The sequence below is a fragment of the Lemur catta genome, chromosome 17 (assembly GCF_020740605.2).
Source record: "Lemur catta isolate mLemCat1 chromosome 17, mLemCat1.pri, whole genome shotgun sequence".
Lineage (NCBI taxonomy): Eukaryota > Metazoa > Chordata > Mammalia > Primates > Lemuridae > Lemur > Lemur catta.
This window is the reverse complement of record NC_059144.1, coordinates 39176809-39204394: the sequence shown is the minus strand read 5'-3', so window position 1 is coordinate 39204394 and position 27586 is coordinate 39176809. Positions and strand designations below refer to the sequence as shown.

Genomic DNA, 27586 nt, shown 5'->3' with positions numbered 1-27586 from the left:
ATGGTTAGGCCACATGGAGCCCACATCCCTACATGGCAGCCACCAGCTGGAACTGAGTGTCAGTCATCCTTTTTTAGAGAGAGCCTGTGTTTGCCAATTTCCACAGACTCCACCACTCCCTATTGTCTTACCATAGCTGGCTTCACTCATTTCCATTCCTTACCCGAAAGAGAAGAATCCACCCTAAGACTAGAAAAGCATCCTTCTAGGCTGACAGGAGGGGAAAAGAGAATTGAAAGAGGTTTATGGGTCCATGGAAAGAGAACTGATTTGAAGGGGTCACAGGCACAGATATAAGCTGGTAAATACTTAACAACTGCTTTCCATGGAAAAAAATGTGTATGTGTGTGCACATTTTACTGAGATAAAGGATGTGTTTACTGTATACAATTTATAAGTAATAAACTCTTTATTGTAAACACTCTTTATTATAAATTCCATATAGCCAACTAACTCTTACAGAATGCTTTTGTTGATTTTTTGGCCAAACACTTGTATCCAAAGTCAACTCTCAGTGCAATTTAGCCATCATTTGACAAAATGAGTCCATGAATAATGCCTGATAGCGAAACAGCTCAGCACCGAAGAACAAGTTCAGGTCTGGCATGAGTACTGGTTGGAATTTTTGTTTACATTATTAACAAGGAAGACAAAAGTAAAACAATAAAGATGTATGTTAGAGCTCCTTCTTCAGTGACACAGGCAAATGTCTGCGGAACCGGATAACAGTGTTCGAATACTGGGAGAACATTCCCGCAATTTTTTGTTATTTACAAAGAATTGGCTGCAAATGAGACACACTTTTACATTTAATTTGCATTCCAACCATTTTGTCCAGCATGTTCTCAAGTCTAGAAAATCAAGAGAATAAATAAAGCCCTGATCTGTAATACTCTCCAATCTCTGTGACATAAATGCACTCCCCATAGCCAGGTAAGCCACCAACAACCAACGTGATGCTGCTGAGCACAGAGGGGGAAGAGGTGTGCACTGCCTCCCGGGGGCCCCATGAGACACTCTACATGTAGGTAAACCCAAGAGCACAGATAACAGAAAGACACAGTCAAAGGATTAAGAGGTGATGAGTTTTGAGTACTAATTACCTTTGTTTTAATGTAATTTATTTAATGATAAGTTTAAGTCATTTAATTTGTTATAACGGCTGTGTTTAACAACCACCTCTCAAAAAGCCTGAAACTGTAAGTGAGCTCTCACAAGCCAGCTCCGGCGCACCACGGGATGGTCCAACACCAGCACCCGGGATCTATTTTAGCTCCTCGTTATCCTCGGCATCTGGGGGCTGGGGATCCTTCTTGTCAGCCCCTTCCTTAAGTGACCGTCAGCCTCAGCCACTTGCTCAGTCCCCATCTGACTCACTCTTTGAGGACTGACCCTTTGCAACGTCCCAAAGGTGGGGACCTGGGTAACGGAGGGTGAGTAGAAATCCCCCAGGACCCGGACAAGCCAGGACCCCACTGAAGGGAGCCAGGGGTGAAATATACCCTTAGGGACATAATTATCCCCATTCTACAGGCGAGGAAACTGTGGTTTGAGGGAGTTGTTACTTACCCAAGGTCAACGGCTGCCAAGAGGCAGAGGCAACCCTGACTACCAGGTTTTTTGGCCTCCAAACCCATCTCCTTTCTGCAGAGCCGTCCTGCACCACCCTGGAAACAGCTGCTGGTGCTTGTTTACGGGCACTGTGCTGGTTCTTGGAGGTTAGTGTGCACCACTCTAGAATCCTATTTACCTTTTCTACTGATGAAAACTTATATCCCTTAAAGAGGTACCCAGCAACTTGAGGGCAGGGCCCATGTGAAAATTTGTTGTGTCACCAGCATTTGGAATTCCGGCTCACTGCAGTCAGAAGAGATCTTAAGAATGACCTGGCCCAGGCCTCCCACTGCACACAGCTGGTCAGATGGCAACGGCACCAGCAGAACCAGAACGAGCACTCAGGTCTCTATCACAGTTGCTGGTGAATAATAAATATTCTGGATAAGAGAATTAGAGGGGTTGAACAAAACTCAGAAACAAGAGTCAAAAAGTGGGGCTACCTCTTACCAAAATGTCCCATCCAGAGGAAAAAAAGAGAGTTAGAAAACATGATATCCTCAGTTGGATTTAGAGGTGATACCAGGAGAGACTTTTTCCCAGGATTGGTACCCTAGAGATTCTTTGAGAAAAATCTATGGTGCAACGAAGACTCTGTAAGTTGTTCTTGTCATAAATCCTGCAGAGATGTGCAAAGTCAGTGGGGAAACTGAGGCATGAAGCTAGATCCCCAGGAACCCTGAGGGTCTAAGACTCAAAATGAAGAGTTTGGGGCTCTCAGACTGTCATTCCTCTCACCCCCAGGAAAAAATGACCTCTTTTGGGGTGGGGCCACTTGCGAAGGACCACCTAGAACTTGTGTTCCAGGGCCTGGGAGGGAGCTGGGGATGGTCTGGTAAGGCCACGGCGCCAGCATTTCCAGGCAGGAGGACTCCTCAGGGGGCTGCAGAGACCTCGATGCGGCTGTACTGGATGCCAGCTGAGTGCTGCCTGTGGCCAAACCTCAGGGCAAACCTGTCAAACAGAATGAGTGGGATGAGGAGGTGGCAGGGGCGGTGCAGTGGACCGTCCACTGGACCCCCCTTCCCCCTCCCCCTCATTCCCACCCTCCAGTGACCTAAAGAGCTGATGGGATCTTGCTCCCACCCATCTGATCTTCTGCCCCTCCTGCTTCCCTCCCTCTGTTCCAGCCACATTGGCTTCCTTTCTTTGCATGTGCCAGAGAAGCTCCAACCTCAGGGCCTTTGCACTGGCTGTTTCTTCTACCTAGACTCCACCCCCCCATCTTAACATAGCGGCACCTTTCTTCTTACTAACTTACATTGCTCCTCTTCAGAGAAGTCTTCCCTCTCTGACTACCCTCCCGACTTTAGCCATGACCCCTTTCTCCTCTGTCCCCCTCTCTGCCAACCTGGCCCTCTCAACATATTTTGCTCTGTTTCATTTTCTTCTAATTACACATCACCAACTAAAATGCTCTTATTTATGCCTTGTTAGCTTGTTTATTTCCTGTCTCTCTCCCCCATGCAAATGGAAATTCCTTGAGGACAAGGACCTTGTCATTCTTAATTTCAGCCACATTTCCTAAGGCCCCAAACACTGCCCGACACATGGTAAGGACGTAATAAACATCCACTGAATGCATGGATTAAGTGCACAGGTGTTTTGTGTACAATTTTTAAAGGCCATGGTTATAATGCTTTGTTCTGAGATTCTGTGAATTTAAGATTCTACTGTTCTAACCTCCTGTGACTCCATAATTGAGTAATTTAAAATCCCTGTGAGCTGGGCCTTAAAGTCAAATGAAAAGCCACTGTAGGAAGACACAAAACAACTCAAGGAAAACAGCTCATGTACAACGACAGGACAAAACTCACAGTGCCCAGGCAGTAGGCGAGATGGGAAGAGAGAAGGGATGCTCTCTTGCAAAGCGAAAGTACCAGAACCAAAATCCTGGAGCGATGTGCTCAGGGTTGGATATAGTTCTTCCCCCCAGGCCCTCCCTGTAGGCCTCCTACCGTCTCTTCTGGAACTGCTGGTCTATCTCCGCCAACGACTGGCCTTTTGTTTCAGGAACAAATAAATAAATGAAGCCCAGGCCGAGAACAGCGGTCAGTCCGTACAGCAGGAAGGTCCAGGACAAGCCGATGGCACCTGGGGACAGGAGGGCAGGAGGGTGGGCCTGGGCGCTGAGTACGGCCCTGCAGCCTGGGCCAGCTGGTGGGTTCTAGGGCAAGCGCTGGCAATCAGTTCAGCCAAGCAAATGTTCCAGATGGTTCATTTGCAGAGTGACCAACAAGTTGTCAGGCAAGAACCTTAAAGCAGGAATCTCGCTGGTTGCCCCAAAGGCAGGCAAAGAGCCAGGCACACACGAGTCCACAAACACAGAGACGGCAACTTGTGTTTACGGGAAAGGCCACCAACCCGCATCCAAAGCGCTAACTGGTGGGGCGTGCTGGGAACCGCAGAGCCCCCACTGAGGGGGAACGGAGAAACAGGCTGCATGGATGTAGCCTGGCGAAGCTCAGTTTCCCAAAATCCTCACAAATTCCAGGATTTGGCACTCCGTGAGTGGATCATTCAGGGAATTGAGTTTCAGCCAGTTTGGCCCGCATCTGACCGATTCGGGAAAGAGGACGGAAGCCACGGTTCAGTCCGGGGGGAGGGGAGGTGCAGAACCCCAGCTCCTTTCTCTTCCTGGACCCTCAGGTGGGGCCAGGGTCTCAGGGCCAGGGACTAGGATGGGGATGACGCCAAGTCCTCTGAAGTCAGTCAGCCCAAGACAGAGAGAGGATGTGGAGCAAGGAGTCTTTGTCGAGGTGGAAGCACAAAGTATGTTTTGGACGCCACTCTCACCTCCAGCCATGGCCACACCTCCTCCAAGCAGCCTCCCTGACCAGCTGGACCGGGTGTCCAGGAGGAAGAGCACTGGCTGGGAGGCAGGGGGGCTGGTTCTAGTCTTCTGACTACCTGGCTGGACTTGGGAAGGATGTATTATCCCATCTGTGAAATGGGGATAATAATCACATGACACAATTCTAATAAACTCTCCTTCCTTCCCCCCTACCTTCCCCTCCCTCTTCATTTCTCACTCACTCATTCCACTTAAAGGGAAATGCTCGAAGCCTGAGGCAGCAGGGAGAAGTGCGGATTCCCTACACCTGGGGGTGGAAGACAGCTGTGGCAGGTGGGTTCTTCCACCAGTGTTTCCCACAGTCTCCCCACCCTCGAGTTGGCCGTGCCTGTGAGGAGGAAACTCTTGGCCACAGGGAGTAGGAAATGACAGAACCCTAAGAACTGTGCCCTGGGCCCTGTGCACTTCGGCCCAGATGAGCGGGGCCTGCCGAAGACCAGCTGTTCTGGGCCGATGTAATCTCCGCCCCACCCACCACCCCTCAGACTGGGACTGAATGCTGGGGAGTAGGGATGATGTCACCCAACCTAGAGCTGAGAAAAACTTCCAGCTAGCAGGTGGTCTGGGCGAGCTGAAGCCGGTTTAGAACAAATAAACAGTGCTAGCCTTGCACCTGCTGCCTGACCTCAGACGGGCCCTCGCTGGTACCAAGCGTAGGCTACCAGCTGTTAGCCGGCCCGGGGAGTTTTACTGCATGTCTGCGTGTTCTGAGTGTTGTCCTGACACTTCTGTGCAGTTTCTGCACAGAATAACTCTGCTGCTAGAGATGGGAAAATCCACAACACTCTTCTGCTCTAGGGTGGGCCACAGGAAAGAGAGTGGACTCGCAGGGGAGGACTTACCGATGAGATGGAGGAAGGAGAGGCTGATGAAGAGGTTGGTGGCCCAGTTGAAGCTGTTGCAGAAGGCGAAGGCTCTCCCTCGGACCTCCACAGGGTAGATCTCGCTGAGGACAAGCCAGGTCACTAGGGCGGGAAAGCAGGGGGCTCCTAGGCGGAGGCCGGACCCGGGCCTGGCACCAACGGGTGGAGCAGGCAGCCTCCCAACAGTGTGCTTTAAGCAGAATGTCAGCACCTGACACCCGGTTCCCCTGAACCACTGGCCCCCTGCTGCTGCAAGAATCCCTGCAGGGTGACCCACAACCTCGGTCTGCCCGAGACTGAGGCGCTTCCTGGGACACGAGGCTCCCAGCGCCAAGGCTGGAACAGTCCTGAGCGAACTGGGATGCTGGTTTTCTCCCTATTCGGTATGTAAACCCCTTTCACTGAGCTGTCCAGGGACAGACCCAGGTTTTATGAGGCCTGAAGCTTAAATGATTTGGGGGCCTTTTCAAGAACGCAAACACAAAATCAGGCCCTGGGAAGAGCCCTGAAGCTTCGCGATCAACTCGCCTCTGGCGTCCCTCCGAGATCCCGACCGCACAGCCCCCCAGCTTCCCACGAACGGGGCATCCGCAGGGAAACGCCGCTCACCTGGCCCGAATCCGAAGGAGAAGGCGCTCACGAAGAGCATCAGGCAGGCCAGCGCCGCCCAGCGCAGCAGCGCGTGCCCGGGGGAGGCGGGCGGGGGCGCCGGCAGGGGTGAGGCCGCGGGGTCTCGGGCTCTGGAGTGGGGCTTGGTTGACGAGACTGGCTCCCTTGGGTCCCCGCTGGTGCGTGGCATTGGAGGTGGGGATGAGCCCTTGAGCAGGCCAGGGTCTGCAGGGCGGCCCGTGTGCCCGGTGGCATTGGGCATGGCCAGGCAGCTGGGGCCCGAGGCCATGGGCACGGCAAAGCTGGCCAGGCCTATGCCGCTGACCGACAGGGCCATGAGGGCACAGCCGGCTAGCAGCAGGGCCCTGCGGCCCGCGCGGTCCACCAGCCCCATGGCGGTCAGGGTCGCTGCCACCTTCACCGCGCCGAGCCCCACCGAGGCCAGCACAGCTGAGGATCCGCCCCGGAAGCCGACCGAGCGGAAGATGGTGGAGGCGTAGCACAGCACATTGGGCTGCCCCGTTAGCTGCTGGAAAAGCACCAGCCCCAGGCCCACTGCGGTCCGGCCCCGCATGTTATCCCGGGCCCTGAAGAGGTCCAGAAAGGAATACCGGAGCCTCCCGGGGCCCAGCTTGGGGGCCTCACCTCCCTGGAGTGGAATGAGGTCCTTGTGGGCTGCAGTGTCGTCTGCACCAGCAGGGAGGAAGAGGAGGCTGAGGGATTGCAGGAGCGCAGGCGCGGCGGCCCAGCCAAACATATGCCTCCATCCCCAGGGGGCACCGGCCAGTGCGTAGTTGAGGGCGTAGGACAGCAGGACGCCCACGGTGATACCTGCCTCGTAGAGGGACACCAGCACCCCCCGCTGCCACGGCCCCACCAGCTCCGACACGTAGATGCAGCAGGCCATGGAGGAGAGGGAGATGGCAAAGCCAACCACAGAGCGGCCCAGGACCAGCCCGGCCAGGGAGCCAGCCAGGCCCAGGTCCAGGCTACCTGCCAACAGCACCAAGTTGCTGCCCAGGATGGCCTGTTTCCTGCCATAGCGGTCAATGAGGAAGCCCCCCACCAGGGAGGCGAGGAGAGCCCCCAGGAGCAGGCTGCCCACCAGGAGCTCCTGCTCCGAGCAGCTTAGGCCAAAGTCAAGTTGCAGTGGCAGCAGGGCACCCGAAATGACTGCCAGTTCATATCCAAAGGTGAGGCCACCCAGCAAAGACACAGAGGCACACAGGGGCAGGACAGGTGGGGGACAGCCTGAAAAAGAAAAGTGACAGAGTTCAAAATGGCTCCTTGTCAGAGCATCTATCCTTTCAACCTCCCCTCCATCTGTCAACCTCTCCATGTACCCATCTATCTTTTTCTATTCAACCATCCATCTACCCATCCATCCATCCATCCATCCACCCTCCAGTCATCCATCTACTATATCTATTCAACTATGTGTTCATCTACCCATCCATCCTCCATCCATCCATCCATCCATCTACATATTCATCCATCTATCTGTCCATTTATCTACCCCTTAATCCACCCAACCATCACTGATTTATTGATCCATCTATCCACAAGTCCATTCATGCACACACCCATCTCTATATTCCGTCCCTTTATATCCCCATCCACACACCCATCCATCTATCTGAATTTATTTATCTGCCATCTGCAACAAGCCAGATAAATGTTCTTGGGGCTGGAATACGGTGGTGTTGTCAAGGACCTAAAATTCTAGAAATAGGAAGATAATAAATAAGTATGTAATTTCAGGGGGTGAAAGATGTCATAGAAAATAAAGCAGGGAAATAGAATTGAGAGTGATGTCGGTATCCTATTTTAAATAGGGTAGTCAGCTGAGGCCTCTCTAAAGAGGGGATATCTGAGCAGAGATCTGAATGAAGTGAGAGAGAAAGCCATGGGAAAATCTGGGAGAACATTCTAGACCGAGGGAACACCAAGTATAAAGGCCCTGAAATAGGACAGTTTTTGGTATGTTTGAACAACTATGAATATTAATAACTAGTACTTATATGGCACTTACTAAATGCCAGAACCTGTTTTAAGAACTTTACATGTATTTTCTCATTTAAATCTTACAACAACCCTATAACATATTATTTGCATCATCCTCCAAGGTGCAGAGAGGTTAAGAAACTTTCCCATGGTCACACAGCAAGTAAGAGGCAGAGCTGATATGGCTAGAGTGAGGGCTTTAAATCACTGCGCTGATCAGTCTGGAGGCCAGAGGGGCTGCAGCCAGGAGAATAAGGCAGGGGCCAGACCACGTGGGGCTCTGCAGGTCTTGAGGACAATGATGAGTTTCATTCTCAGTAGATGGACATCTTTGGTGGCTTCAGCTAGGAGTGAGGTGGTCTATTTTTAATTTTTAAAAGATTGCTCTTGGTGATGTACAGAGATGCTAAGTGAGGTGGGTGTGGCCCACCCAATGTCCATTCATCCCTTCTTCTTTGGTATCAAGACTATATCCAGCTAAAGATTACATTTCCCAGTCTTTCCTGCAGCTACAGGTGGCTAATAAGACAGAAGAGGTAGTTTTTCAGTGGGACTTTGAGAAAAGCTTTCCAAGAAGTGGGTAGCAGAGACAGACTGCTGGCTAGATTGTTTTTTGCCCATCCTTCTTGTTCTTTTACTTCTTGCCTGAAATGCAAATGTTATGGCTGGTGCTCCAGCAGCCATTTTGGAACACAGTGGAGGGGTGACCATGAAGATGCAAGCTACACACTGACATAGCAGAACAAAATATAGAAGAACCCTGGGTCTCTGATAGCAGTAAACCTGCCATATCAACAATGGATTGTCAATCTCCAGACTTTTGTATATGATAGAAAAAAAATCCTAACAATTTCTAACTTAGTGAAAGTTTCTATTCCTAGCACTGAAACCAGACAGCAAGAGAGAACCCAGGTTGGGAGGCTAGTACAAGGGTCCAGGTGAGAGTGGTAATGACAGACTGAAGAGGAAATGCCACAGAGCAGGGAGGTGCCAGTTATCATAACTGGGTAAAATGGGCTGCATGTAAGACAACAAGGGACGGTGGGGTCTGTGGCAAGTTGGAAAGCTCATGCCTCATCTAAAGTCACAACGCAGCTCTAGGTATTGTTAACACATGAGAATGCAGAATCTCTGGCAAATGATGACAACGGTAGCTGCCATTTCCTGACTGCTCCCTCGGTGCCAGGCTTAATGTAAGACATTTTTGCATCATTTCATGTAATCCTCACAACAACCTTATAAGGCAGGTAATATTAATAGTTCTATTTGACAGATAAAGAAATTGGAATACAGAAAAATCAAAAGCTACCAGATTTGTTTAAAAAGAAAAACGAAGAGCTTATTTTTAAAAAAAGAGAAGCCAGAAATCCAGATTTTTATAAACTGTCTTCTGATTTTTAAATGCTATTCCAAGAATGTATTAAAATATGGTTTGGGCCAGACAAAACACATCTCAAAATGCAGCCCGTTGGCACCAGTTTCCAACTGCTTCTATATGGAAATGAATCTTCAAGGAAAAGAGAGTTCTGAGGACAGTGAACATTTATTACTTTTTCTGTCTACCTGGAATCTTTTCCTTTGGGGAAGAGCCCCTTCCCCACTGGTGGGGCTGCCAGTCATGTGTCCCTACCACCCACACATAGGGATGGGCAAGTGACACCAACTGGTTCTTTCAAGGAATTGCTATGCATACAATGGAAAAAGGACTCTCTATTTTTGAGAATCTCAAGTTGCAGAAACAAAATGGCCATTTGTGATGCTGTACAGAGGCCTTCATGAGAATGAAACCAATACATGCAAAAAGAATGCCAAAAGATAATAAGAACAAGAAACAGAGACCCAGTAGTATTACATGAACCCCTGGATCTAGCAGTGCCTGAAGCTTACTCAAGCCATTGGACTCTTCAGTTACATGAGCCAACAAATACTCCTTGTTCCTTAATCCAAATCCAGTTGGTTTACGTAAATTATAATTAAAAAGCTCACAACTAATACATTAGGTAACAGCATCCCCAGATGCATGGAATGAACCTGAAACCTCTCCATCTTAGTTGAGGAAAGCATACTTTCTTACTCTGGGTGGGAGAGGAAACTAATTTTTTTTGTTGTTAATTGAAGAACTTGTAGGACTCCAAAGTCATTTGTATATACACAGTAGTGAGGAAAGGACAGTGCTTTAGATATTAGGAAAACAAGGTTCTTTTCTGTCTTGTGACAGTTCTTTTCAACTTATTATGTGACACAGGCTGGTCTCTTTTTCCCTTTCTGGGCTGTGGGAGTTAGACTCTAAAGATGATTCCCAGTGAACCATGCCTCCTGGTATTTATGCCTTTATGTGGTTTCCTCTCACACTGAATCTCGGTAGCTCTGTGACTAGTTTTAACCACCAGATTATGGCTGAAGTGATACTGTGCCAGTCCTTGAGCAATTTCTAGTTTTTATGTTTTTGGGGGGAGCCCCAAGCCACCACATAAGAAGTCTGGCTACCCCCGGTGACATGGAGAAACCATGTGGAGAGACCTTTAGACAATAAAGGAGGGAGAGAGGCCCAGCCATGCCAGAATCCTATATAGGCCTCCAAATGATGTCAACTGCAGCCGCCATCTGACTGCAGTTTCACAAGATACCTGAACTGACAGCAGCAGACGAACCGCCCAGCTGAGCCCATTCAACCCAGGAAACTATTAGATACAATAAAATGGTTGTTATTAGAGGACACTAAGTTTTGGGGTGTTTTGTTATGCTGCAATAGGTAACCGAAATATGAGTCTGTCTTTGCCCATCTATAAAATGAGGAAATAGTATTAGATCAGTCTCTTCCAAAGTGTTCATGACACATTGATAGAAAATTTGTTTCAACACCTGTTTACCAATAGATAAAAAGTAACCATTCAAACGTTTTTCTCCTTTAAGGTGGAACAGAGATTTCTGAGCGCATGGTGAGTGAGCACAAGGTCAGTTAGTGGAGATTAGGGCAGCGTGCCACGACCCAGCTACTTCATTGCTTAGGAAACACTAAACTGCACGATGGTTCTCACTTCTGTATCTTAAATTGTGGGGCTTTTAGTCCTAGGTTAGTTTATATCCAAATGGACCACTGGCTAAAGATGAAAAATGAAGAGGATAATAAATGAGGAGGAGCTCAAAAAAATAATAATTCTGTAAAATCCTTCCTAAGTCCAAAGAAATAGGTGCTTCATTATTCCCATTTTATAGATGAACAAACTAATGAAAAAGGTAGAAAATTCTCGGCTGAATGTGGGATGTGAGAAGTCTTTGTCTCGTTTGGTTTTGGTTTTGGTAGATTTGTTTCTTTTTTTTTTTTTTTTTTTTTGTCTTTTGCTTCTTTTTTCCTTCCAGCCCGACGACTGCAGTTATCTGAGAGTTCTGGTTCTTAAGGATATTCTTAAGCCTCTTTCTCTGTTACGCAGCCTCCATGCATACCTCGCTCTGTGCTCACCCTCAGCTGCACTTGAACTCTCAGTCTCAGTTTGCTCATATATAAAACGGGGACGCTGATGCCCACCCTACCTGCTCCCAGAGCTGGTGGGAAGATGAAATGAAACAAACAGGTGCTAGGGTGTGAAGTCTGTATACGGGGGAGAAAGAATTCTCAGACGAAGTTTAGACAGAAGCGAAAGGTTTTATTTACTCTCTCTCTGAAGACAGAGGAGGCGCAGCGCCAGAAAATAAGCAGAGGCGCTGGCCCCAAGGCCAAATGACACTAACTTTTTATTAGGGCAGGCTGAGGAGGGGTTAGGGTGAGGATTTATGACTATAGAAGCTGGGAAAATTAAAACATGAACCCAAGGAACAAATGGAATTAATGAATATGAAAGCAGATGTTAATGAAATGGAAAAAATAAAACCACCACCAACAGGACGGCTGATCACTAAAACTCAAGTTGGTTCTCTGACATGACTAAGAAAACAGATAACGCTTTGGCAAGTGTGATCGAGGGGGAAAGACAGAAATAGAAACAGCATCAGGAACGGCGAAGGGGCCCTAAGCTCAGGGTACAGGGGAAAGAGAAAGCAGAAGCCGTTTCAACAGAGGAGGCACAGACAGCAGCTTGCAGATAGACAGATCAGCCTCTCAGCTCACACCCTCCCTTCCTCCTGCTTCTGAAACGCTTACCTACATTTGGACGTGTGGTGAGCTTCCCCCTGCCTCAGGGTCTCTGCATTTTCAAACCACTGTAACCCAACAGGTTAAACCTGCAAAGGTGTGCTATGTGTCTCTCGTGAAAGCAGCATAGAGTGGGATGCTTATGAGTTCCATCTGACAGCTTCTGCTCTAAAAAGGTGAACTTGTTCACATTTATCGCAATTCCTGATATGCTTGAATTTGCTTCTCCCATTTATTTTTGTGTCTTCTATTCACTGTACTATCGAGATACTTCTTTTTTCCTCTGTTTCTGCTTTTCATGGATCAATTAAGGTTTTTATGTTCCATTTTTTCACCACCAATTTGAGTGCTATACTTCCTATTTCTTTTCTTCTTAGAGCAGCACTGTCACAGAATTTCCCGCAATGATGGGAATTTCTCCATCTCTGCTGTCCGACGTGGTAGTCACCAGCCACACGTGGGTACCAAGCACTTGAGATGTGGCTAAGGTGGTGGAGGAACTGAATTTTTAATTTTAAAAAATTTTAAAATTTTAATGAATTTACACATAAAAATAGCCACATGTGGCTACCCTATTGGCAGTGTAGCTGTACAGGTTGCTCTTAATTTTCAATTTACACACTTAAATTTATATATTTCTGGAAGCATCTAGAGTAATCCAGCAGTATCAATCTGACTCACCCCGCCCCCGCCCCGGATCTGAAAGGAACATTTGTAACACTATAGCCAGATGTACGGAGTGTTTTCTCTGGATCAGGCACTGCTTTGAGCACTTTAAGTTTAATAACCCATTTAATTCTCACCGCAACTTTATGAGGCAGGCTCTTGTGTTATTTATGAATGAATAAACCCGATCATCAGAGAGGTGAACTTGACTTGCCTAAGGTCAAAAGTAGTAGTAAGCAGCTGAGGCTCTAATCAAAGCCAGGCAGTCGGCTCCACAGGCCATAGTCTCGACCACCCCATTATAAAACCGTGGTATAATATGATTTTGCTCTGTTCTCTCTTACTTCTGCCTCTTCCCAGATCTGTTAGGCAATTCTTGTGCACGGGGAGGGGTTCCATCTGGAGGAACATTCCCCGCCCACCCCTTTCTGCTCAGCCTTCTCCCCTTCCCCCCTGCCCCCAGGGACATAACCCCCTTGCATCCCCAGCTGGCCCTGTGCTTCCTGTTCCAATGCCAGTAAACATCCTGGAAGATTACGCTGCCCAGACCCTGCTCTGTCTTCACCTCCCTTTGCCGCCCTCCCACCTCCCTCATTCCTGGGTTTACTCCCAGAAAGGAAGGTTCTTCCAGGCTGTGGGAGGCACTGGAGGTGAAAGCATAGAATCTGTTTGCCATTTCCTGGGATCCCCTTGAGGAACTCAGCCAGAGGGCTCGGAGGCCAAGCTGAGTTCCACAGGGTCTGCTGGGAAACACATCAGTGCAGGTTTGGGTCACGGTGGTAAGAGAACAATAAAACTACAAGTGAAATAAAATAAAAATCATAACAGGTATCACCTGTGGAGCACCTCTTCTGTCAAAGACTTTACGTGCCTTCTCGAAGTTCATCCTCATAACAACCCTCAGTGGTACTGCTACAGCTACAACTATCCCATTTTACAGATGGGGAGAGTAAGGCGCAGAGTGTTCTCACAGCTAGGAGGCAACAGGATCAGGATGGTAATGGTGACCCAGGACTCCCAAATCCACGTACTTAAGCACTTTGCTGCACTGACCTACTAGCAAGAAAGGCCAATCAGAGATAGGTGGTGAGGTGGGAGACAGAAGAGGGGCAGGGGGCAGAGGTTACCTCAAGGGACAAAGCCTGATGAAGCGATACTGTCCTGAGGAGCTATAAAGGAGAGCCCCAAAGGAGTCGGAGCCATTAGAAAGACTGGGGAAGAACATTCCCTTCCTGAAGTTTTCCATGGCTCCTATCACCTGTTTGAGTAAGTCCGGCCTCCTTAGTGAGACATCCAAGGCCCTTCACGGGGTGGCCTGACTCCTTGGCCACTTCTTCTCCTCATCTTGGGCCCTGTCCCCATGCCTCCCACACGCACCTTGCGAACACCTTTGTTCCTGGCACACATCATACACTCTCATGCTGCTCCGCCTCTGCACGTGCTGGTCCTTCTGCCTGCACCACTCTTGTTCCCCAAAGAAAGGGTCCCTTTGTTCCCCTACTCTCCCTCTTCAGCCCCAGATCCCGTGTCACCTCCCCAGGGAGCCTGCAGTTATACACGCCTATTATGTGGCATCCATTCCTTCCCTTCCTGTTGTCCCCAGTTCTCCTGGTTTGGGTAGAGATGACCGCTCCCACCTCCGCCCCCACCTCCACCCCCGCCCCCACCTCTGCCCCCAGCGCCCAGCCCCAGGGTTGTGTCCATGACCCAGATCTGATGGATCAGCAGATTCCCGGGCCCTGGGCAGAGGTGAACGCCACATGGCTGAACCTGGGCCAGTGAGAGTCAGCCTCGGGGTGTTTGCTCACTGGGGGTGCGGGGTGCTGAGCTGCTAGTTTACCTGCCTGGAGCAGCTGGGGGCATCTTCCGCCTGAGGGATTCCAGACATTGTCTGAGCCTCTGGATCCAACCGCACTTGAAGCCATGGACTTCTCAGTGACCAACAATACTCTTTTTTTGCTTAAGCTAGTGTGAGAGGGGCCCTGACTAATTCCTGTGCGTCTTCCTCAACTCCCCAAGCCACATTTTTCACTTCCAACCAACTCTGCATGCACAGAGGCACAGAGAGGTGAAGACATTTGCTCAAGGTGACACAGTTTGTAAGTGACAGAGCAGGGATTTGAACTCGGGCAGTCTGACTCCTGAGTCCCAGTGTTGGGTGTGCTAAAAAATAAAAGCCCACGTTAACTGACCATTTACCATGTGCATGTGGTGAGCTGAGCACTTTAAGTTCATTTTCTCACATCATTCCCAGGGCTGCCCTAGGATAAGGGTATCTTATAGTGACAGTCAGAACCCAGTTCTGATCCCAAAGTCTACATATAGAGCCCAATCCCTGGACCCTGCTATGACGAGAGCAGCCTGGGGACTTGGGAGGACAGACTCTGGGAAATTGTGCCGTGGAGGTTAAGAGGATGAACTCTGGAGTCAGATTTGGAGTTGGCCACCAGCTGTGCTGGGTGGTACAGTGGTTAGAATGCAGACTAGAGCCAGAGTGCTGGGGTTCCACTCCAGCTTCTCCTCTCCGTATCTGTGTGACCTTAGGGCACTCACTTAACCTCTCTGAGCCTCCCCATCTACAAATGGGATAATAATACTTACTTCATATGCCTACCTATGTCATAGCCGATGTTAGCTATTATGATTCTCCGTAGAACCCAGAATGAGCTTTTAAAAGATAATTCAGTTCATGCCTCCCACAGCAGCTTAACACCCTCCTCCAGCTTCTTATGTCATTTGGAATAAAATACAAACTTCTCACCATAGGCTACAAAACCCTGCATGATCTGGCCCCTGCTCAATTCTCTGATGTCCCTGATGTCCCTTTGAGCCCTCTCCCCTCACCCACTGTGCTCCAGCCACCCCGGCCTGCACCACACCAGCTCACCCCTGCCCTGGGAACTTTGCACTTGCTGTTCCTGTCACCTGGAAGCTGTTCCACCAGATCTGAGCAAGGCCCACTTCTGAGTAAGGTCTCAGCTCCAATGTTGCCTCACCTGGGGAGGCCTTCCCTGCCCACCTTCCTAAGGAACCCCCTGCTGCTGGCCTTCACACGACCTCGTTTTATGTGTCCACAACACCTTGTTGCTCTCTGAAATTACCTTATTCATAAACTTGTTTATCCAGCTCCTCAGTCAGACTGTCAGCCCCATGAGAAACGGGAGTATTGTCTATTCTGTTCACTGCTGAATCCCCACCAGTTAAACCCGCGGTCCCCAACTCCCCAGGAGCGACCTGGTACTGCTCCCCGGCCTGTTAGGGACTGGCCGCAGAACTCCGCGGTCCCCGAATCCCCTCTCCATCCGTGTTAAAATTGTCTTCCATGAAACTTAGCAAGGGGGGGCGCACAAGTGGCATCGAGCAAGGGAAGCTTCATCTGCATTGACAGCAGCTCCCCATCTCGCATCACCGCCTGAGCTCCGCCTCCCCGCCCCCGCCATCCCCCCACCCCGTCCCATTTATGGAAAAATTGTCTTCCATGAAACCGGTCCCTGGTGCCAAAAAGGTTGGGGTCCGCTGCCTTAAACCAATGTCTAGCACATAGTAGGCGCTCACTAAAGAATGAATGACTGAATGACCCTTTGAGGCTTCCGAATCCAGAGAGAAAATGGAAATCCTAGTCTCATCAGGCAACAAAGACATCCCCTTCTCCCCACCCCACCCTCAATTCCGTATTAAAATTCCCCCTCTGTCTCCTCCACCGAATCGCCTCCAGGGCAGTACTTCTGAATGTTTTGCTGGCGGGCAGAATTCCCAGGCCCAGAGCAGCGCCTGGGGCACAAGAGTGCTCAGCGAATTGATCAGTGACTTTGTCCTTTTGGAGCCTCCATTTCTCCACCTGCGGAATAGGAACAGTTTCGCCTGCCTGGGGGTTGTCAGGGCCAAAGCCGCCAGGCAAGAGTCTGGGCCCGAGTAGGCGCTCCTATCAAGCAAGGAGCCACTTCTCCCAGGCAGAAAGGAGGGAAGGAAGCGCGCCCAGCCCCTGCCCAGCCCCGGCCGGCCGCGGGCCTGCGCTCCGGGCCCGCCACCCGAGTGGCGGCATCCGGCCGGGCGCTGCGGGGGGCCGCGAGGGACGCGGAGGGGGTGCGGGGCGGGGACACACCCGGGAGGGGCCGCGCGCCCCGCGGGCAGCGCCCGATCGGGACTTACCCATGGCGAGCGGGACTCCGCGGCGTGCTAGGGACGGGAGCGGGCTGGGCGCGCATCCCCCGGGCCAGAGTCCCCGCCGCGGCCGCCGGACAAACTTTCCGGCCCGCCTCCCGCCTGCGTCCCTCCCCGCCCGCCCGCAGCGCCGCCACGTCGGCCAGCCCCGGCCCCCTGTGCCTGGAGGCGGGACGCAGGGGAGCCCGGGACCGCCCCCGGCCGGCCCAGCCTGGCCGGGACCCCCTCACCACCTGCTGTCCTCCCCTTGGGGGGGGGCCATCGGTGGTCCTCCCCAGGGGCACCCTCGCCCGCCGCCCTCCCCTGACCCCACACCGGTAGACCTCCCTGGGGTGCACCTGGCCCGCTGTCCTCCCCGGATCCCCCTCTGGCCGTTCTCCCTGGCGAGGGGTCCCCACGCGCTGTCCTCCCCTGGCCTCTTGGCAGGGAGGAGACTCCCCAGTCTCTGCGGGCCACACTTGTGTGACCTCCCCAGCGTGTGTCCACACCCGCACCTACACTGACTGAGCCACTGTCCCGCGGATTCATCATCCATTTGTTCCACACAGGTGGGGGCACCAACCATGGGCCAGGCACTAAGCTAGGCTCGGGGTGCTGGAGAAAAGATAGGGTTTTCGTTCTTCTGGAGCTTACATCCTAGTGGGGGAAGATAAAAAATAAATAACTAAAGGAGCCTGAGAAATGCCAGGTAGCAATAAAGACCAGGCAGAGAAGTAAACGAGGGTGGTGCGTTAGGCAGGCACAGGTGGCTGCTCTAGCTCAGCCGGTCTGAGGACAGACATGTGAGCTGAGACCTGACATTCCAGGCAGAGGGAACAGCAAAGGAAAATGCCCTGAGGTGGGAAGGAGCTTGTGGGGTAGAAGGCCCAACTGAAATGAGCCTCCCCTGTCTGGAGCCCAGTAGTGGACAGGGAGCGTGGAGGGAGCCGGGCTGCGGGAAGGGCTCAGGGAGGCCGGGATCAGGCATGTGGACTTCATCCCAATGGACAGGAGAAACAACTTGGCAATTCTAACAGGTTATAGGAGCAAGGGTGGGAAGAGGGAGACCACTGGGGAGGCTGCTGCAAGGTGAGAGATGAGGCTGGGTTGGACTCAGGTGACCGTGGTGTGGCTGGCAAAAGTGGGCAGATTGGAGATAGACTCAGTAAGGACTTACAAACTGCGACAGGAGCAGCTGGGGTGGGAAAATGAGATTTCGAGTTTGGGCCGTGTGACCTTCGAGTTGCTCGTTAGGCATCCATGCGGAAATAGGCGGACGGTTGCACATGAGCCCGGGGTTCCAGAAAGCGGGCAGGCAAAACATGCACAAGCTCAGCACTTACATGGGTGCAGGCTGACCCAGACTCTCAGGTGTGCTCACACACAAGCACACTCACTCACGTGTACCAGGCTGCACCCTCGCCCAGCCATGCGCACACCAACCCCACCCTACAGGTAGATACACACGCATCTGTCCATGCTCCGGACACAGTCTCTTGGCAAAGAAAACAGCATCAACAAGACCTTCTTAGGGGATCTTTGTATAGTTCTGAAAATAATAATATCTGGGCCGTTTGAAAACATGGCTCCAAAATTCTTTGTTCCCTCCCTTGAAATCTAGCTGGGTGACCAGCAGGTTGCAGAGTAACTGTGTAACTTCTAAGGCTGGGTCAAGGGGACACTGGTGCCTGATGGATTCCCTGAACCTCTGTATAAGACAGCGGTCCCCAACCTTTCTGGCACCAGGGACTGGTTTCATGAAACACAATTTTTCCACGGACTGGAAGTGGGGGGTGGGTGGTGTGGGGCGGTGGGGAAGGTGCAGAGCTCAGGCAGTGACACTCTGGCCCGTTTCCTAACAGGCCACAGATCTGTTCTGGGCCTCGGCCTGGGGGTTGGGGACCGCAGATATAAGAAATCTGATTACCCTGAGGCCACCATGCTGTGAGGAAGCCCAGGATACACAGAAGCCAGGCTTAGATGGCTCCAGTGGGTGATTCTAACCTTTGAGTCACCCCAGCCTCAGCTCTAGAATGAGTCATCTCCCGGACTTCAGATCTTTCCAGCTGAGCCTTTGGGCGTTGTGTTGTAGAACAGAGACAAGCCACCTCTACTGTTCCCTGTCTGGATTCCTGACCCACACCATAATGAAATGGTTGTTTTAAGTGCAAAGTTTTGGAGTAAATTGTTATGCAGCAATAATAACTGGCCCAATAGCTTAAGCTATTGAGTGATAACTGTGTGCTTTGGTTTAAGTATTTTGCGGGAATTAGCTCACTGTTAACCCTCACAACAGCCCAGTGAGGTAAGGACGGTTACAGTTTATCCCCAGCGCAAAGGGAGGTGCAGTAACTTGCTCAAGGACACACACTAGTATATAACTGAGTTGAGGATTAAGCTGGCTGTGGGGAAAGTAAGCTCCAGATGCCGAGCTCTTAACCATCACGCTTTACCACCATTCCGGCATGGAGAAAGCCATGGCAGCCTCTTGGCTACTGGCACTTGACAATTCCTCCTTCACCCATGAACATTTGGCATTGGTACCAGGAGACCTCGAACAGCAAGGCCTGGCCTGTGCTATTCCTGTGACATCATCTGTACAAGGTATCCAATAGGAAAGTGACCGATGTTCTTTGGTCTCTTGGATGCACCGTCATGAGGATGTTTGCATTCTCGCTGCCACGCTCTCTCTTCCACAGAACAGAGACTCTCTCTTTACTTGTTGCTCCCTCCCTGAGAAGGGAAAGGTCCTAATTGGATGGTGTGGCTCCCAGTGATTCATACCTCCTGGTATTCATGCCTTAACGTCATTCCCTTCCCTCCTAGGTGTCCTAGAAGTGTCACCTAGTGACTTACTTTTAATGAATACAATACAGCAAAAATGGTGGAAGTCACTTTAGGATTAGGTTATACAGGATGGTGACTTCCATCTTGCTCTTGTCTCCTGATCTCTCACTCTTTTGCTCTGATGAAGCCACCTACGATGTCGTGAGCTGTCCAACGGAGAGGCCCACATGGCAAGAATCTGCTGAATCACATGGCTAATGCCTCCAGGTGAGGCCAGGGAGGGACTAAGGCCCATAGATCAACAGCGCATCAGGAACTAGATCCTGCCAGCACGCTGGTGATGAGGTGATTTTATGCTCTCTTTGAGCTTAAACCTATCCAGTGAGGTTTGGAAGGTAACATGCATGAGCTGGCATTGCTTATATACAAATACAACTTTTCATCCTCTGATTCCCAGCTCCTAAATTCAGACAAAACAAATGGACATATTTCCATTTATGTTTAGTTCTTTGATCCTTGAAATCTCAACGTTCAAGTGGGACTGGAATTATTGTTATTAATATCTATAGGCACATATGTACTCAATAAATATTTGTTGAATAGATAAAAATATACTAAAAAAATCTTAAGGTTTTATTGGAGAGTGCCCAATAATAAATCCCTTTAAGAGATAAAAAAAAAAAAAAAAAAAAGGAAATCCTCCCCCAGGCCAGCCTGGAGGTGACTGTAGTCCCGGAGAACACCTTGATTTCAACCTTGCAAGAGACTGAGCTCTTCTTGCTCAGAGCTAAGCTGTGCTCAATTCCTGATCCTGATCACATCGTGATAATTAACTAATTTGTTATCTGTTACAAATTTGTTACAGAGTGATAAATAACTAATACATATTTCATTATTGTTAATTATTTTGATCAAGAAAAGGAGATGGATCACCTTCAAGGAGGAAGTGAGGGCTAGGTTATATCTACACAGACAATGCGGGGCTTATGTACCTTTCCTAAGACATGGGGGGGCCTTGAATCTCTCCTTGCACAGTTAACCGTCAGAAGCTGGGAAATCAGTGACAATAAAATCTGACTTTTACTTAATGTGATCTTAAGGGACCTTACTGAATACAGGATGTTCAGTTAAATGTGAATTTCAGATAAACAATATGGGACATACTTTTACTAAAAAATTATTTGATATTTATCTGAAATTCACATTTAACTGGGCACACTATCGTTGTTTCTGCTACATCTGGCAACCTTGCCAGAATTATTAATATGTCACTCCGGCAGCTGTTAAGTAAAAATTATAGGAGGCCACTGTTTTGGACTAAGCTCCTGCACTGGGTCTTAACAGACAAAACTAGAAATCAGAATGGAGTCATCCATACAAAAGTTTTATGTCATCAAACCTAAACTAAGTTGTTATCTGAGCTTCCAAGAAATCAGATGAGAGAAGATCAGGTGTGGTGGCTCATGCCTATAATCTCAGCACTTTGGGAGGCTAAGAGGGATGGGAGAATTGCTTGAGGCCAGGAGTTTGAGGTCAGCCTGGGCAATATAGCAAGACACTTCATCTACAAAAAAATGTTAAAATTAACTGTGTGTGGTGGCACACGCCTGTAGCTCTAGCTACTTGGGAGGCTGAGCCAGGAGGGTCACTTGAGCCTGGGAGTTGAAGGTGGCAGTGAGCTGTGATTATGGCACTGAACTCCAGTCTGGGTGATGGAGCAAAAACAAAACAGAAGAGAGAGAGATGACAGCCAATTCTGAACTCTAAGTGCTGGGAACACAGAAATGATCAAAACAGAGAAAAATCCTTGTCCTATGGAATTTACATTTCTCATGGAGGGAGACAGACAAAGATGTAAAATGTATAGTATGTCAGATAATGATAAATACTATGGGGAAAAATAAAGCAGAGAAAGAGGATCAAGGCTGCAAGAAGAATAGCAGTGGCAACTTCTCATAAGGTGGTTAGGGAAGTCCCCAATGAGAAGGTGACACTTGAATAAGGACCTGAATGAGGCTAGAGAATGAGCAAAAGGACCAGCATTCTGGGCAGAGAAAACAGCATGTGCAAAGGCCCTGAGGTAGGAGTGTGTCTGGTGTGTCTGAGAAAGAGCAGGGCAGCCAGGATGCCTGGGACAGAGTGAGGGAGGGGGTGAGAGGCAGGAGAGGAGGACAGAGAAGTGATAAGGGATGGCAGGGCCTTACTGGACTCGGCTAAGACTATGTACCCAATCTTCTGCCTCTCAGCACATGCTCCCTGCTGCTCTCCATGCAGCCTTCTCTGTGAAACTTTCTCCTTTTGCTCCTTCCCTCATCTCTGTGGCTCAAGGATGGTGACAGCTCCAGCACTCCCATCCCTGGGGTACTGCATTATCCCTTCTGGTTCCCCTATACTGGGCTTGGACCGATTGCAAATAGTCCTCTGTCCACGCTCTGCCTGCTCCTCTGTTACTGAATGCTGCTCAGCTGACTTCAAACAATCACAGGTGTGTCACCTATCTGGGCAACACTTTAGTTTGCGAAATCTTCACATGGTTGACTGACGTTCTCTCAGAACCTGTGAGGCCAGTATAATTAATCCTGTTTTACAGCTGAGGAAACTGAAGCTCAGAAGAGCTAAAGAAGGGTTTTCCAACCTCAGCACTATCGACATTTTGGACGGAATATTCTTTGCTGTAGGAAGCTGCCTTGTGCATATAGGATCTTTAGCAGCATTGCTGGCCTCTCCCCACTAGATGGCAGCACCCTCCCTCGCCAAATGTTCCTTAGGCGGCAAAATCGCCTCCATTTGAGAACCATTGGGTGAAATGGATGCGTGAAGCGTAATGGTTATGAATATAAGCAGAGGTACTATATGCAATTTCTTGAAAGTCTTTTTTTAAAGCATGAAACGAAGATTATTGAGGAAGGACAAGATAGGTTTATAGAGCAAGAGCAAGATACATTTGCCACAGACGACAAATGGGCCCTGCTGTTGTAACAAAAGGGCTTGAAAGTGTGTTTTAAGCCAGCCAGAATGCAGTCATGATTGGTGAATCTCCAGCAGCCATTCTCGACCTTGAGACCAGAAACGCATCAGAACGACACTACAGCAGGAACCTGGGTCCTAACTCCTGAGCATGGCTCCAGCCCTGGACCCACTGTCTCTATGCTTCAAAGATAAAACACTAGATTGAATCACTGCTATTCTGGGGTTTTCTGCTATTCACAAATGAAACAAATTCTTTCTAGGATGTTTTAACAATAAAAGGATAAAGAGAGTGGAGAAAATATGGTAAAAAAAAAAAAAATCATTATAGGCTGGGTGGTGGCTCACGCCTGTAATCCCAGCACTTTGGGAGGCTAAGGTAGGATGATTGCCCAAACCCAGGAGTCAGACACCAGCCTGGGCAACATGGTGAGACCCCGTCTCCACAAAAAAATTTTAAAAAATTAGCTGGGTGTGGTGATACATGTCTGCAGTCCTAGCTACTCAGGAGGCTAAGACAGGAGGATCACTTGAGCCCAAGAATTCAAGGTTACAGAGAGCTATGATCAGGCCACTGTACTCCAGCCTGGGCAACAGAGTGAGATATTGCTGTAAAAAAATAAAATAAAATAAAAATCATTGTTTAAAAAATATTATCCCACCACACTCATATACAATGGGAAATCCAATGTTCTGGAGATAGATTCTAGGGGTGGGATGGAGGCAGGAGGCTTACATTTCTTCTAATCTCACATCTTGCTTTGTCCCCCTACTCTTGTCTGATTCTATCACTGCTCTAGCCTTAACTCCTGTGACAGCCAACCCTTTCTTCTTACAGCTTTAGAGTCATGCACTAAGGAGATGTGTGTGGTTGTATGAATTGGAGGTTTGCAGTAATGGAGGCTTGTGACCACCCAAAATGGTACCAGAACTTGCTTTCAATTTAAAATTCAATATTACAATCATAAATATGGATCAGCTTCTCCCCACACACAACAGGAAATTCTGGCCTACTGACCTGTGGTGGGCATCTCCTACTTTTGCCTGCCTGGCATTCATTTTCTCTTCTCCCTAAGAACACCTTGACTTTCCTTGGGGAGCCACACCTCCTCCATGCTCACTCCATGTGGATTCCACTGGGGCTGGCCTCACTCTTCCCTTCCCACATGACCCAGATCTAGCCAATCAGTCTTTTTCATTGCTTTGGCTACAGTGATTGGTTCAGAGATAGTCACGTGACCCAAGGCAGCTCAATGAAAATCGGCCCTGGGATTTTTGCTGGGACTGTTTTGAAAAAAAAGTGGATATCCATGTGTTAGTCCCTGGAATCTGTGAGTATATTAGGTCACAGGGCAAAGGGAAATTAAGGTTCAGATAGAATTAAAGTGGTTAATCTGCCGAATTTGAGATGGGGAGATGATCCTGGATTATCCAGGTGGGCTTAATGTAAACACAGGATCCTTAAAAGTGGAAAAGGGAGCTAGGAGAGAGCCAGAGAGGTAGCAGCCTGAGGACTTAGCCAGATGTTCGTGGCCTTGAAGACAGAGAAAGCGAGCCCTGAGCCAAGGAATGAGGGCAACCTCTAGAAACTAGAAAAAGCAAGTTAACAGATTCTCCCCCTAGAGCCTCCACAAAGGAACACAGCCCTGCTGACACCTTAATTTTTACCCCAGTGAGACGCATTTCAGACTTCTGATCTCTAGAACTGTAAGATCATAAATGTTATTTAAGCTGCTAAATATGTGATAATTTGTTACAACAGCAATTGAGAAACTAACACAGAAGGGTCTGTCCTGTCTGCTAGGGTTGCTGAGCTGGCAGATGGGGAGCTGTCAGGAGAAGGGGAGCCTTCCTGGGGATAAAGCTATCAAAGAAGAAAGTGATGTTGAGATACAAATTTGCATGACATTGCGTGAACCCCTGGGTACAGCTATGTCTAAAATAAATTCCTTCATGTATTTAATCTTGCTTCTGTCACTTGCTGCCACCACGGTCATGAATAATGCAAAATGTATCCCCAGTGGGCAGGCACTGTCAGTGCTAGGCTCACCCGCCCTTGCCCTAACTGCTTCAGTGCACAGGGCTGACAGTCAAGCTGGCACCTGCATCTGAGGCCATCTCTGGCCGTGCTCTGCTGCCCTGTGGCAGGCCAGGAGCACAGAGGAAGTAACGCCCCCTGGGAACAACCTTCGATCATGACTGCTGCAGCTTAGTGTCTAAGTATCCAGCTCTCTTGCCCCTTGGGTCTGAGGCATAAATTCTCTACAGTGGCTTCCATTCCCCAGCAGGATTGAGCTGCAGTTGCCCAGAGTGGAAACCATCTTGCCAAACTCCCTTTCATTGACTGCCTTCCTGTCCCCACCTCATTCCTCTCCTGGGGTCTCTTGGGATCACAGTCCAAATACACTGCTTACACTTGAGTCTATCTCACTGTCTGCTTCTGAGGGGTACCAAAACGAACCCCCTCCCCTTTAATCTCCAGCTTATCACTTTCCTCTTGTGCTCTCACTGCCTTTGGAGACTGGCCAGGCTTCCAGCCCCCAAATTACCTTGTTTTCTTATTCAGAGCCTCCTGGATCTCCAACCCTACCTCGAATGAACATTCACTCTCCTAATGATGTTAAGGTTCCCTGATGAACACAGAGCTGTGTACTCCCCTCCTTCACGCTTTGGCAATCCAAGAAAAATAAAAGGAGACAATGTGATAATTTGCTATTATCATGAGCATATTCTTTAGCACGAGCACCTTTCCTCTCCAGGGCGACGCAGTGATGTGAAAAAACAGACCAGCTTCTTGCCTTTATGGAGCTGATGGGTGGTGGGGGAGAGAGACACAAATCAGAGAGTCATACAAACAAAAAGGGAATCTCTGTCACACTACTCTTAGCTGTAGGTCAAAAAGAAAAAAAAAAAAAGAAGGAATCTCTGGCAGCATTAAGAGGAATTCCCAGGGACACTGGAGCTTATAAAAGTTGGAATTTCCCTCCTCTGAGAGGTTAGGGATGGCTACCCCAAGGAAGTAATGGAAGCTGAAAATGGAAGAATATCTAGAGTCTAGGTGACAAAGGGAGGGAAGAGCACTTCTGGCAGGGGAAATAGCATGTACAAAGGCCCTGTGGCAAGAGGGAGCATGGCAAGAGACAGAGAGGGTCAATGTGTTTCAACAGCAGAAACAGCGGAGAGTTTGGTGGTAGATGGGTCTGGAAGAAGATGCAGGGGCCCCATGCAGGGCCTCATGGGCTCAACTAAACATTGGGTCTTTATCCTAAGTTCAGTGGGAGCCACTGGAAGGTTTAAAACTGAGTTTCCTACCACAGAAACCAGAACTAGTCTGACCATAGCAAGCCTGGGTCTTGTAAATATGTTTTCACAGTAGATTTCTAAAGCAGGGTTTCAGATGGATTTGGTAACCATAGAGATGGCTACGTGGACATTAACAATTATGATAATGAAGCCACAAACTTGGGAAACTGGGAGTTATAAATAGAATTGGTTCTGGGTGAGCTTTGAGTAGTCTGGGCTGATGAAGGGTGCTAGAAACCACATTATGCCCACATAAAGGGTCTGATGTTTGAAAAGGTGACCTGCCATGTGTATGAATGAAACCCAGGGACTTCAGAGTCCATGGCGTTGGTGTCATAGCAACCCTCGGACCAAAGAGCTTTTCTTTAGTCTTTCAAACAGGGCCTCAATGACTAGGGGGTGGGGGAAGGAAAATGAACATATGAAGAGTGTCTGCCGTCCACCAGGCACCCTCACGATCAATATCTTTTTTAATTTTAATAAAGTAGAACTAATTATCCCATTGTGAAGATGATGAAGCTGAAAGCCATAGAAACAATGTCAGTTACTGTGTCACAATGTGCCAGGCACTTGTGGCTGCCTCCCCAGTAGCTATGCCCAGCTGCCTTCCTCCTTGCTCATGGAACAATCTCCATCCACACAGGCTGAAAATGCCAGACCCTCACTTTTCCAGCTTCCTCTGAAGCAAAGGCAAAGACACAGGGGCCAAGCGTGGTCAATGCCCTACAGGTGAAGTCTGATGGGGAGAGAAGGACTTCCAGCAAAAGATTTTCTCCCAAATAAAGAGAGGTGTACAGGAGGTAGCTGCTTTCTTCCTTAGCCAGATGTTTCTGTGTCTTCACATGATGTGTGGAACATTGGTGGCCATCTTGGGATCATAAGGTGACTAGTGTAAAAACCAAAACAATATGCAGAGACTGATGGAGCAGAAAGATGAAAGAGCCTGGGTCCAGTCATAAAGTGACTGAATGATACCTGAGACCCCCTACTTCTTGAAATTTTTTGAGATAATGTATTGTTTATGCTAATTAAGATAATTAGTTGACTAATCTGTTACTTGCAGCTTGAAATATCAAAACCATGGCAGAGTCTAGTAACTGTCCCCCAATATCTTTCCTCTCCTACTTCCTCTTAATTATAATCCCCCAAGGTTTTAGTGGAGCATGTGGCTGGATGTGGTGGCACGCACCTGTAGTCCCAGGTACTCAGGAGCCTGAGGCAGGAGGATGGCTTGAGCCCAGGAGTTCGAGGTTGCAGTGAGCTGTGATGATGCCATACACTCCAGCCTGCGCGACAGAGGGAGACACTGTTTCAGAAAAGAGATAAATAAATAAACCGGTAACAGTAAATACAGCATTCATGAATACAACAAAAACTGGAAACAGTTGGTTAGCAACAAGAAACTGCTTGTGTGATTACGTACGAGGATGCGGTAGCTCTACATGTACCGATTTGGAAAATTATCCAAGATAAATTGCTTAGGAGAAGAAAAGCCAATTGCAAAAGAATGCACAGTATGATTTCATTTATGTTGGGAAAAAACCCACAGCTATATGTGTGTGAGTGTGTATAAAAGAAAAATCTAGAAAGAAACTTCATATAATGGCAACATGGCATAGATGGGTGAGGGGACAGGAAGTCTTTGATTTT

The 27586-nt window shown here is 49.0% G+C and overlaps 1 protein-coding gene across 7 annotated transcripts; it reads right to left on the bottom strand.

The window, feature by feature from the left end:
* Positions 1-791: 791 nt before the first annotated feature.
* Positions 792-27159, bottom strand: SLC2A10 (solute carrier family 2 member 10). 7 transcript variants are annotated; one of them, XM_045528491.1, is made up of 6 exons: positions 27126-27159; positions 5941-7191; positions 5311-5433; positions 4411-4557; positions 3573-3708; positions 792-2568 (listed from the first exon to the last, which is right to left on the bottom strand). In XM_045528491.1, the coding sequence occupies exons 2-6, from the start codon at positions 6845-6847 to the stop codon at positions 2490-2492; spliced, it is 1392 nt and encodes a 463-aa protein (XP_045384447.1). In that variant the 5' UTR covers positions 6848-7191; positions 27126-27159; the 3' UTR covers positions 792-2489. The 7 variants fall into 7 exon arrangements, with proteins under 7 accessions (XP_045384447.1, XP_045384443.1, XP_045384445.1 ...); XM_045528487.1 differs by lacking the exon at positions 27126-27159 and adding an exon at positions 16889-16994; XM_045528489.1 differs by lacking the exons at positions 4411-4557; positions 27126-27159 and adding an exon at positions 16889-16994.
* Positions 27160-27586: the final 427 nt, after the last annotated feature.

Excerpts from the sequence above, each read along its gene's own strand:
- SLC2A10 (XM_045528485.1), bottom strand. The coding sequence starts at position 7,279 with ATGGAGAGGTTGACAGATGGAGGGGAGGTTGAAAGGATAGATGCTCTG. Across the intron at positions 5,434-5,940 it reads CTCCTTCGGATTCGGGCCAG|TGACCTGGCTTGTCCTCAGC; the intron begins GTGAGCGGCGTT and ends TTCCCGCCCTAG. Across the intron at positions 3,709-4,410 it reads AGGTGTGGCCATGGCTGGAG|GTGCCATCGGCTTGTCCTGG; the intron begins GTGAGAGTGGCG and ends TCCTGTCCCCAG.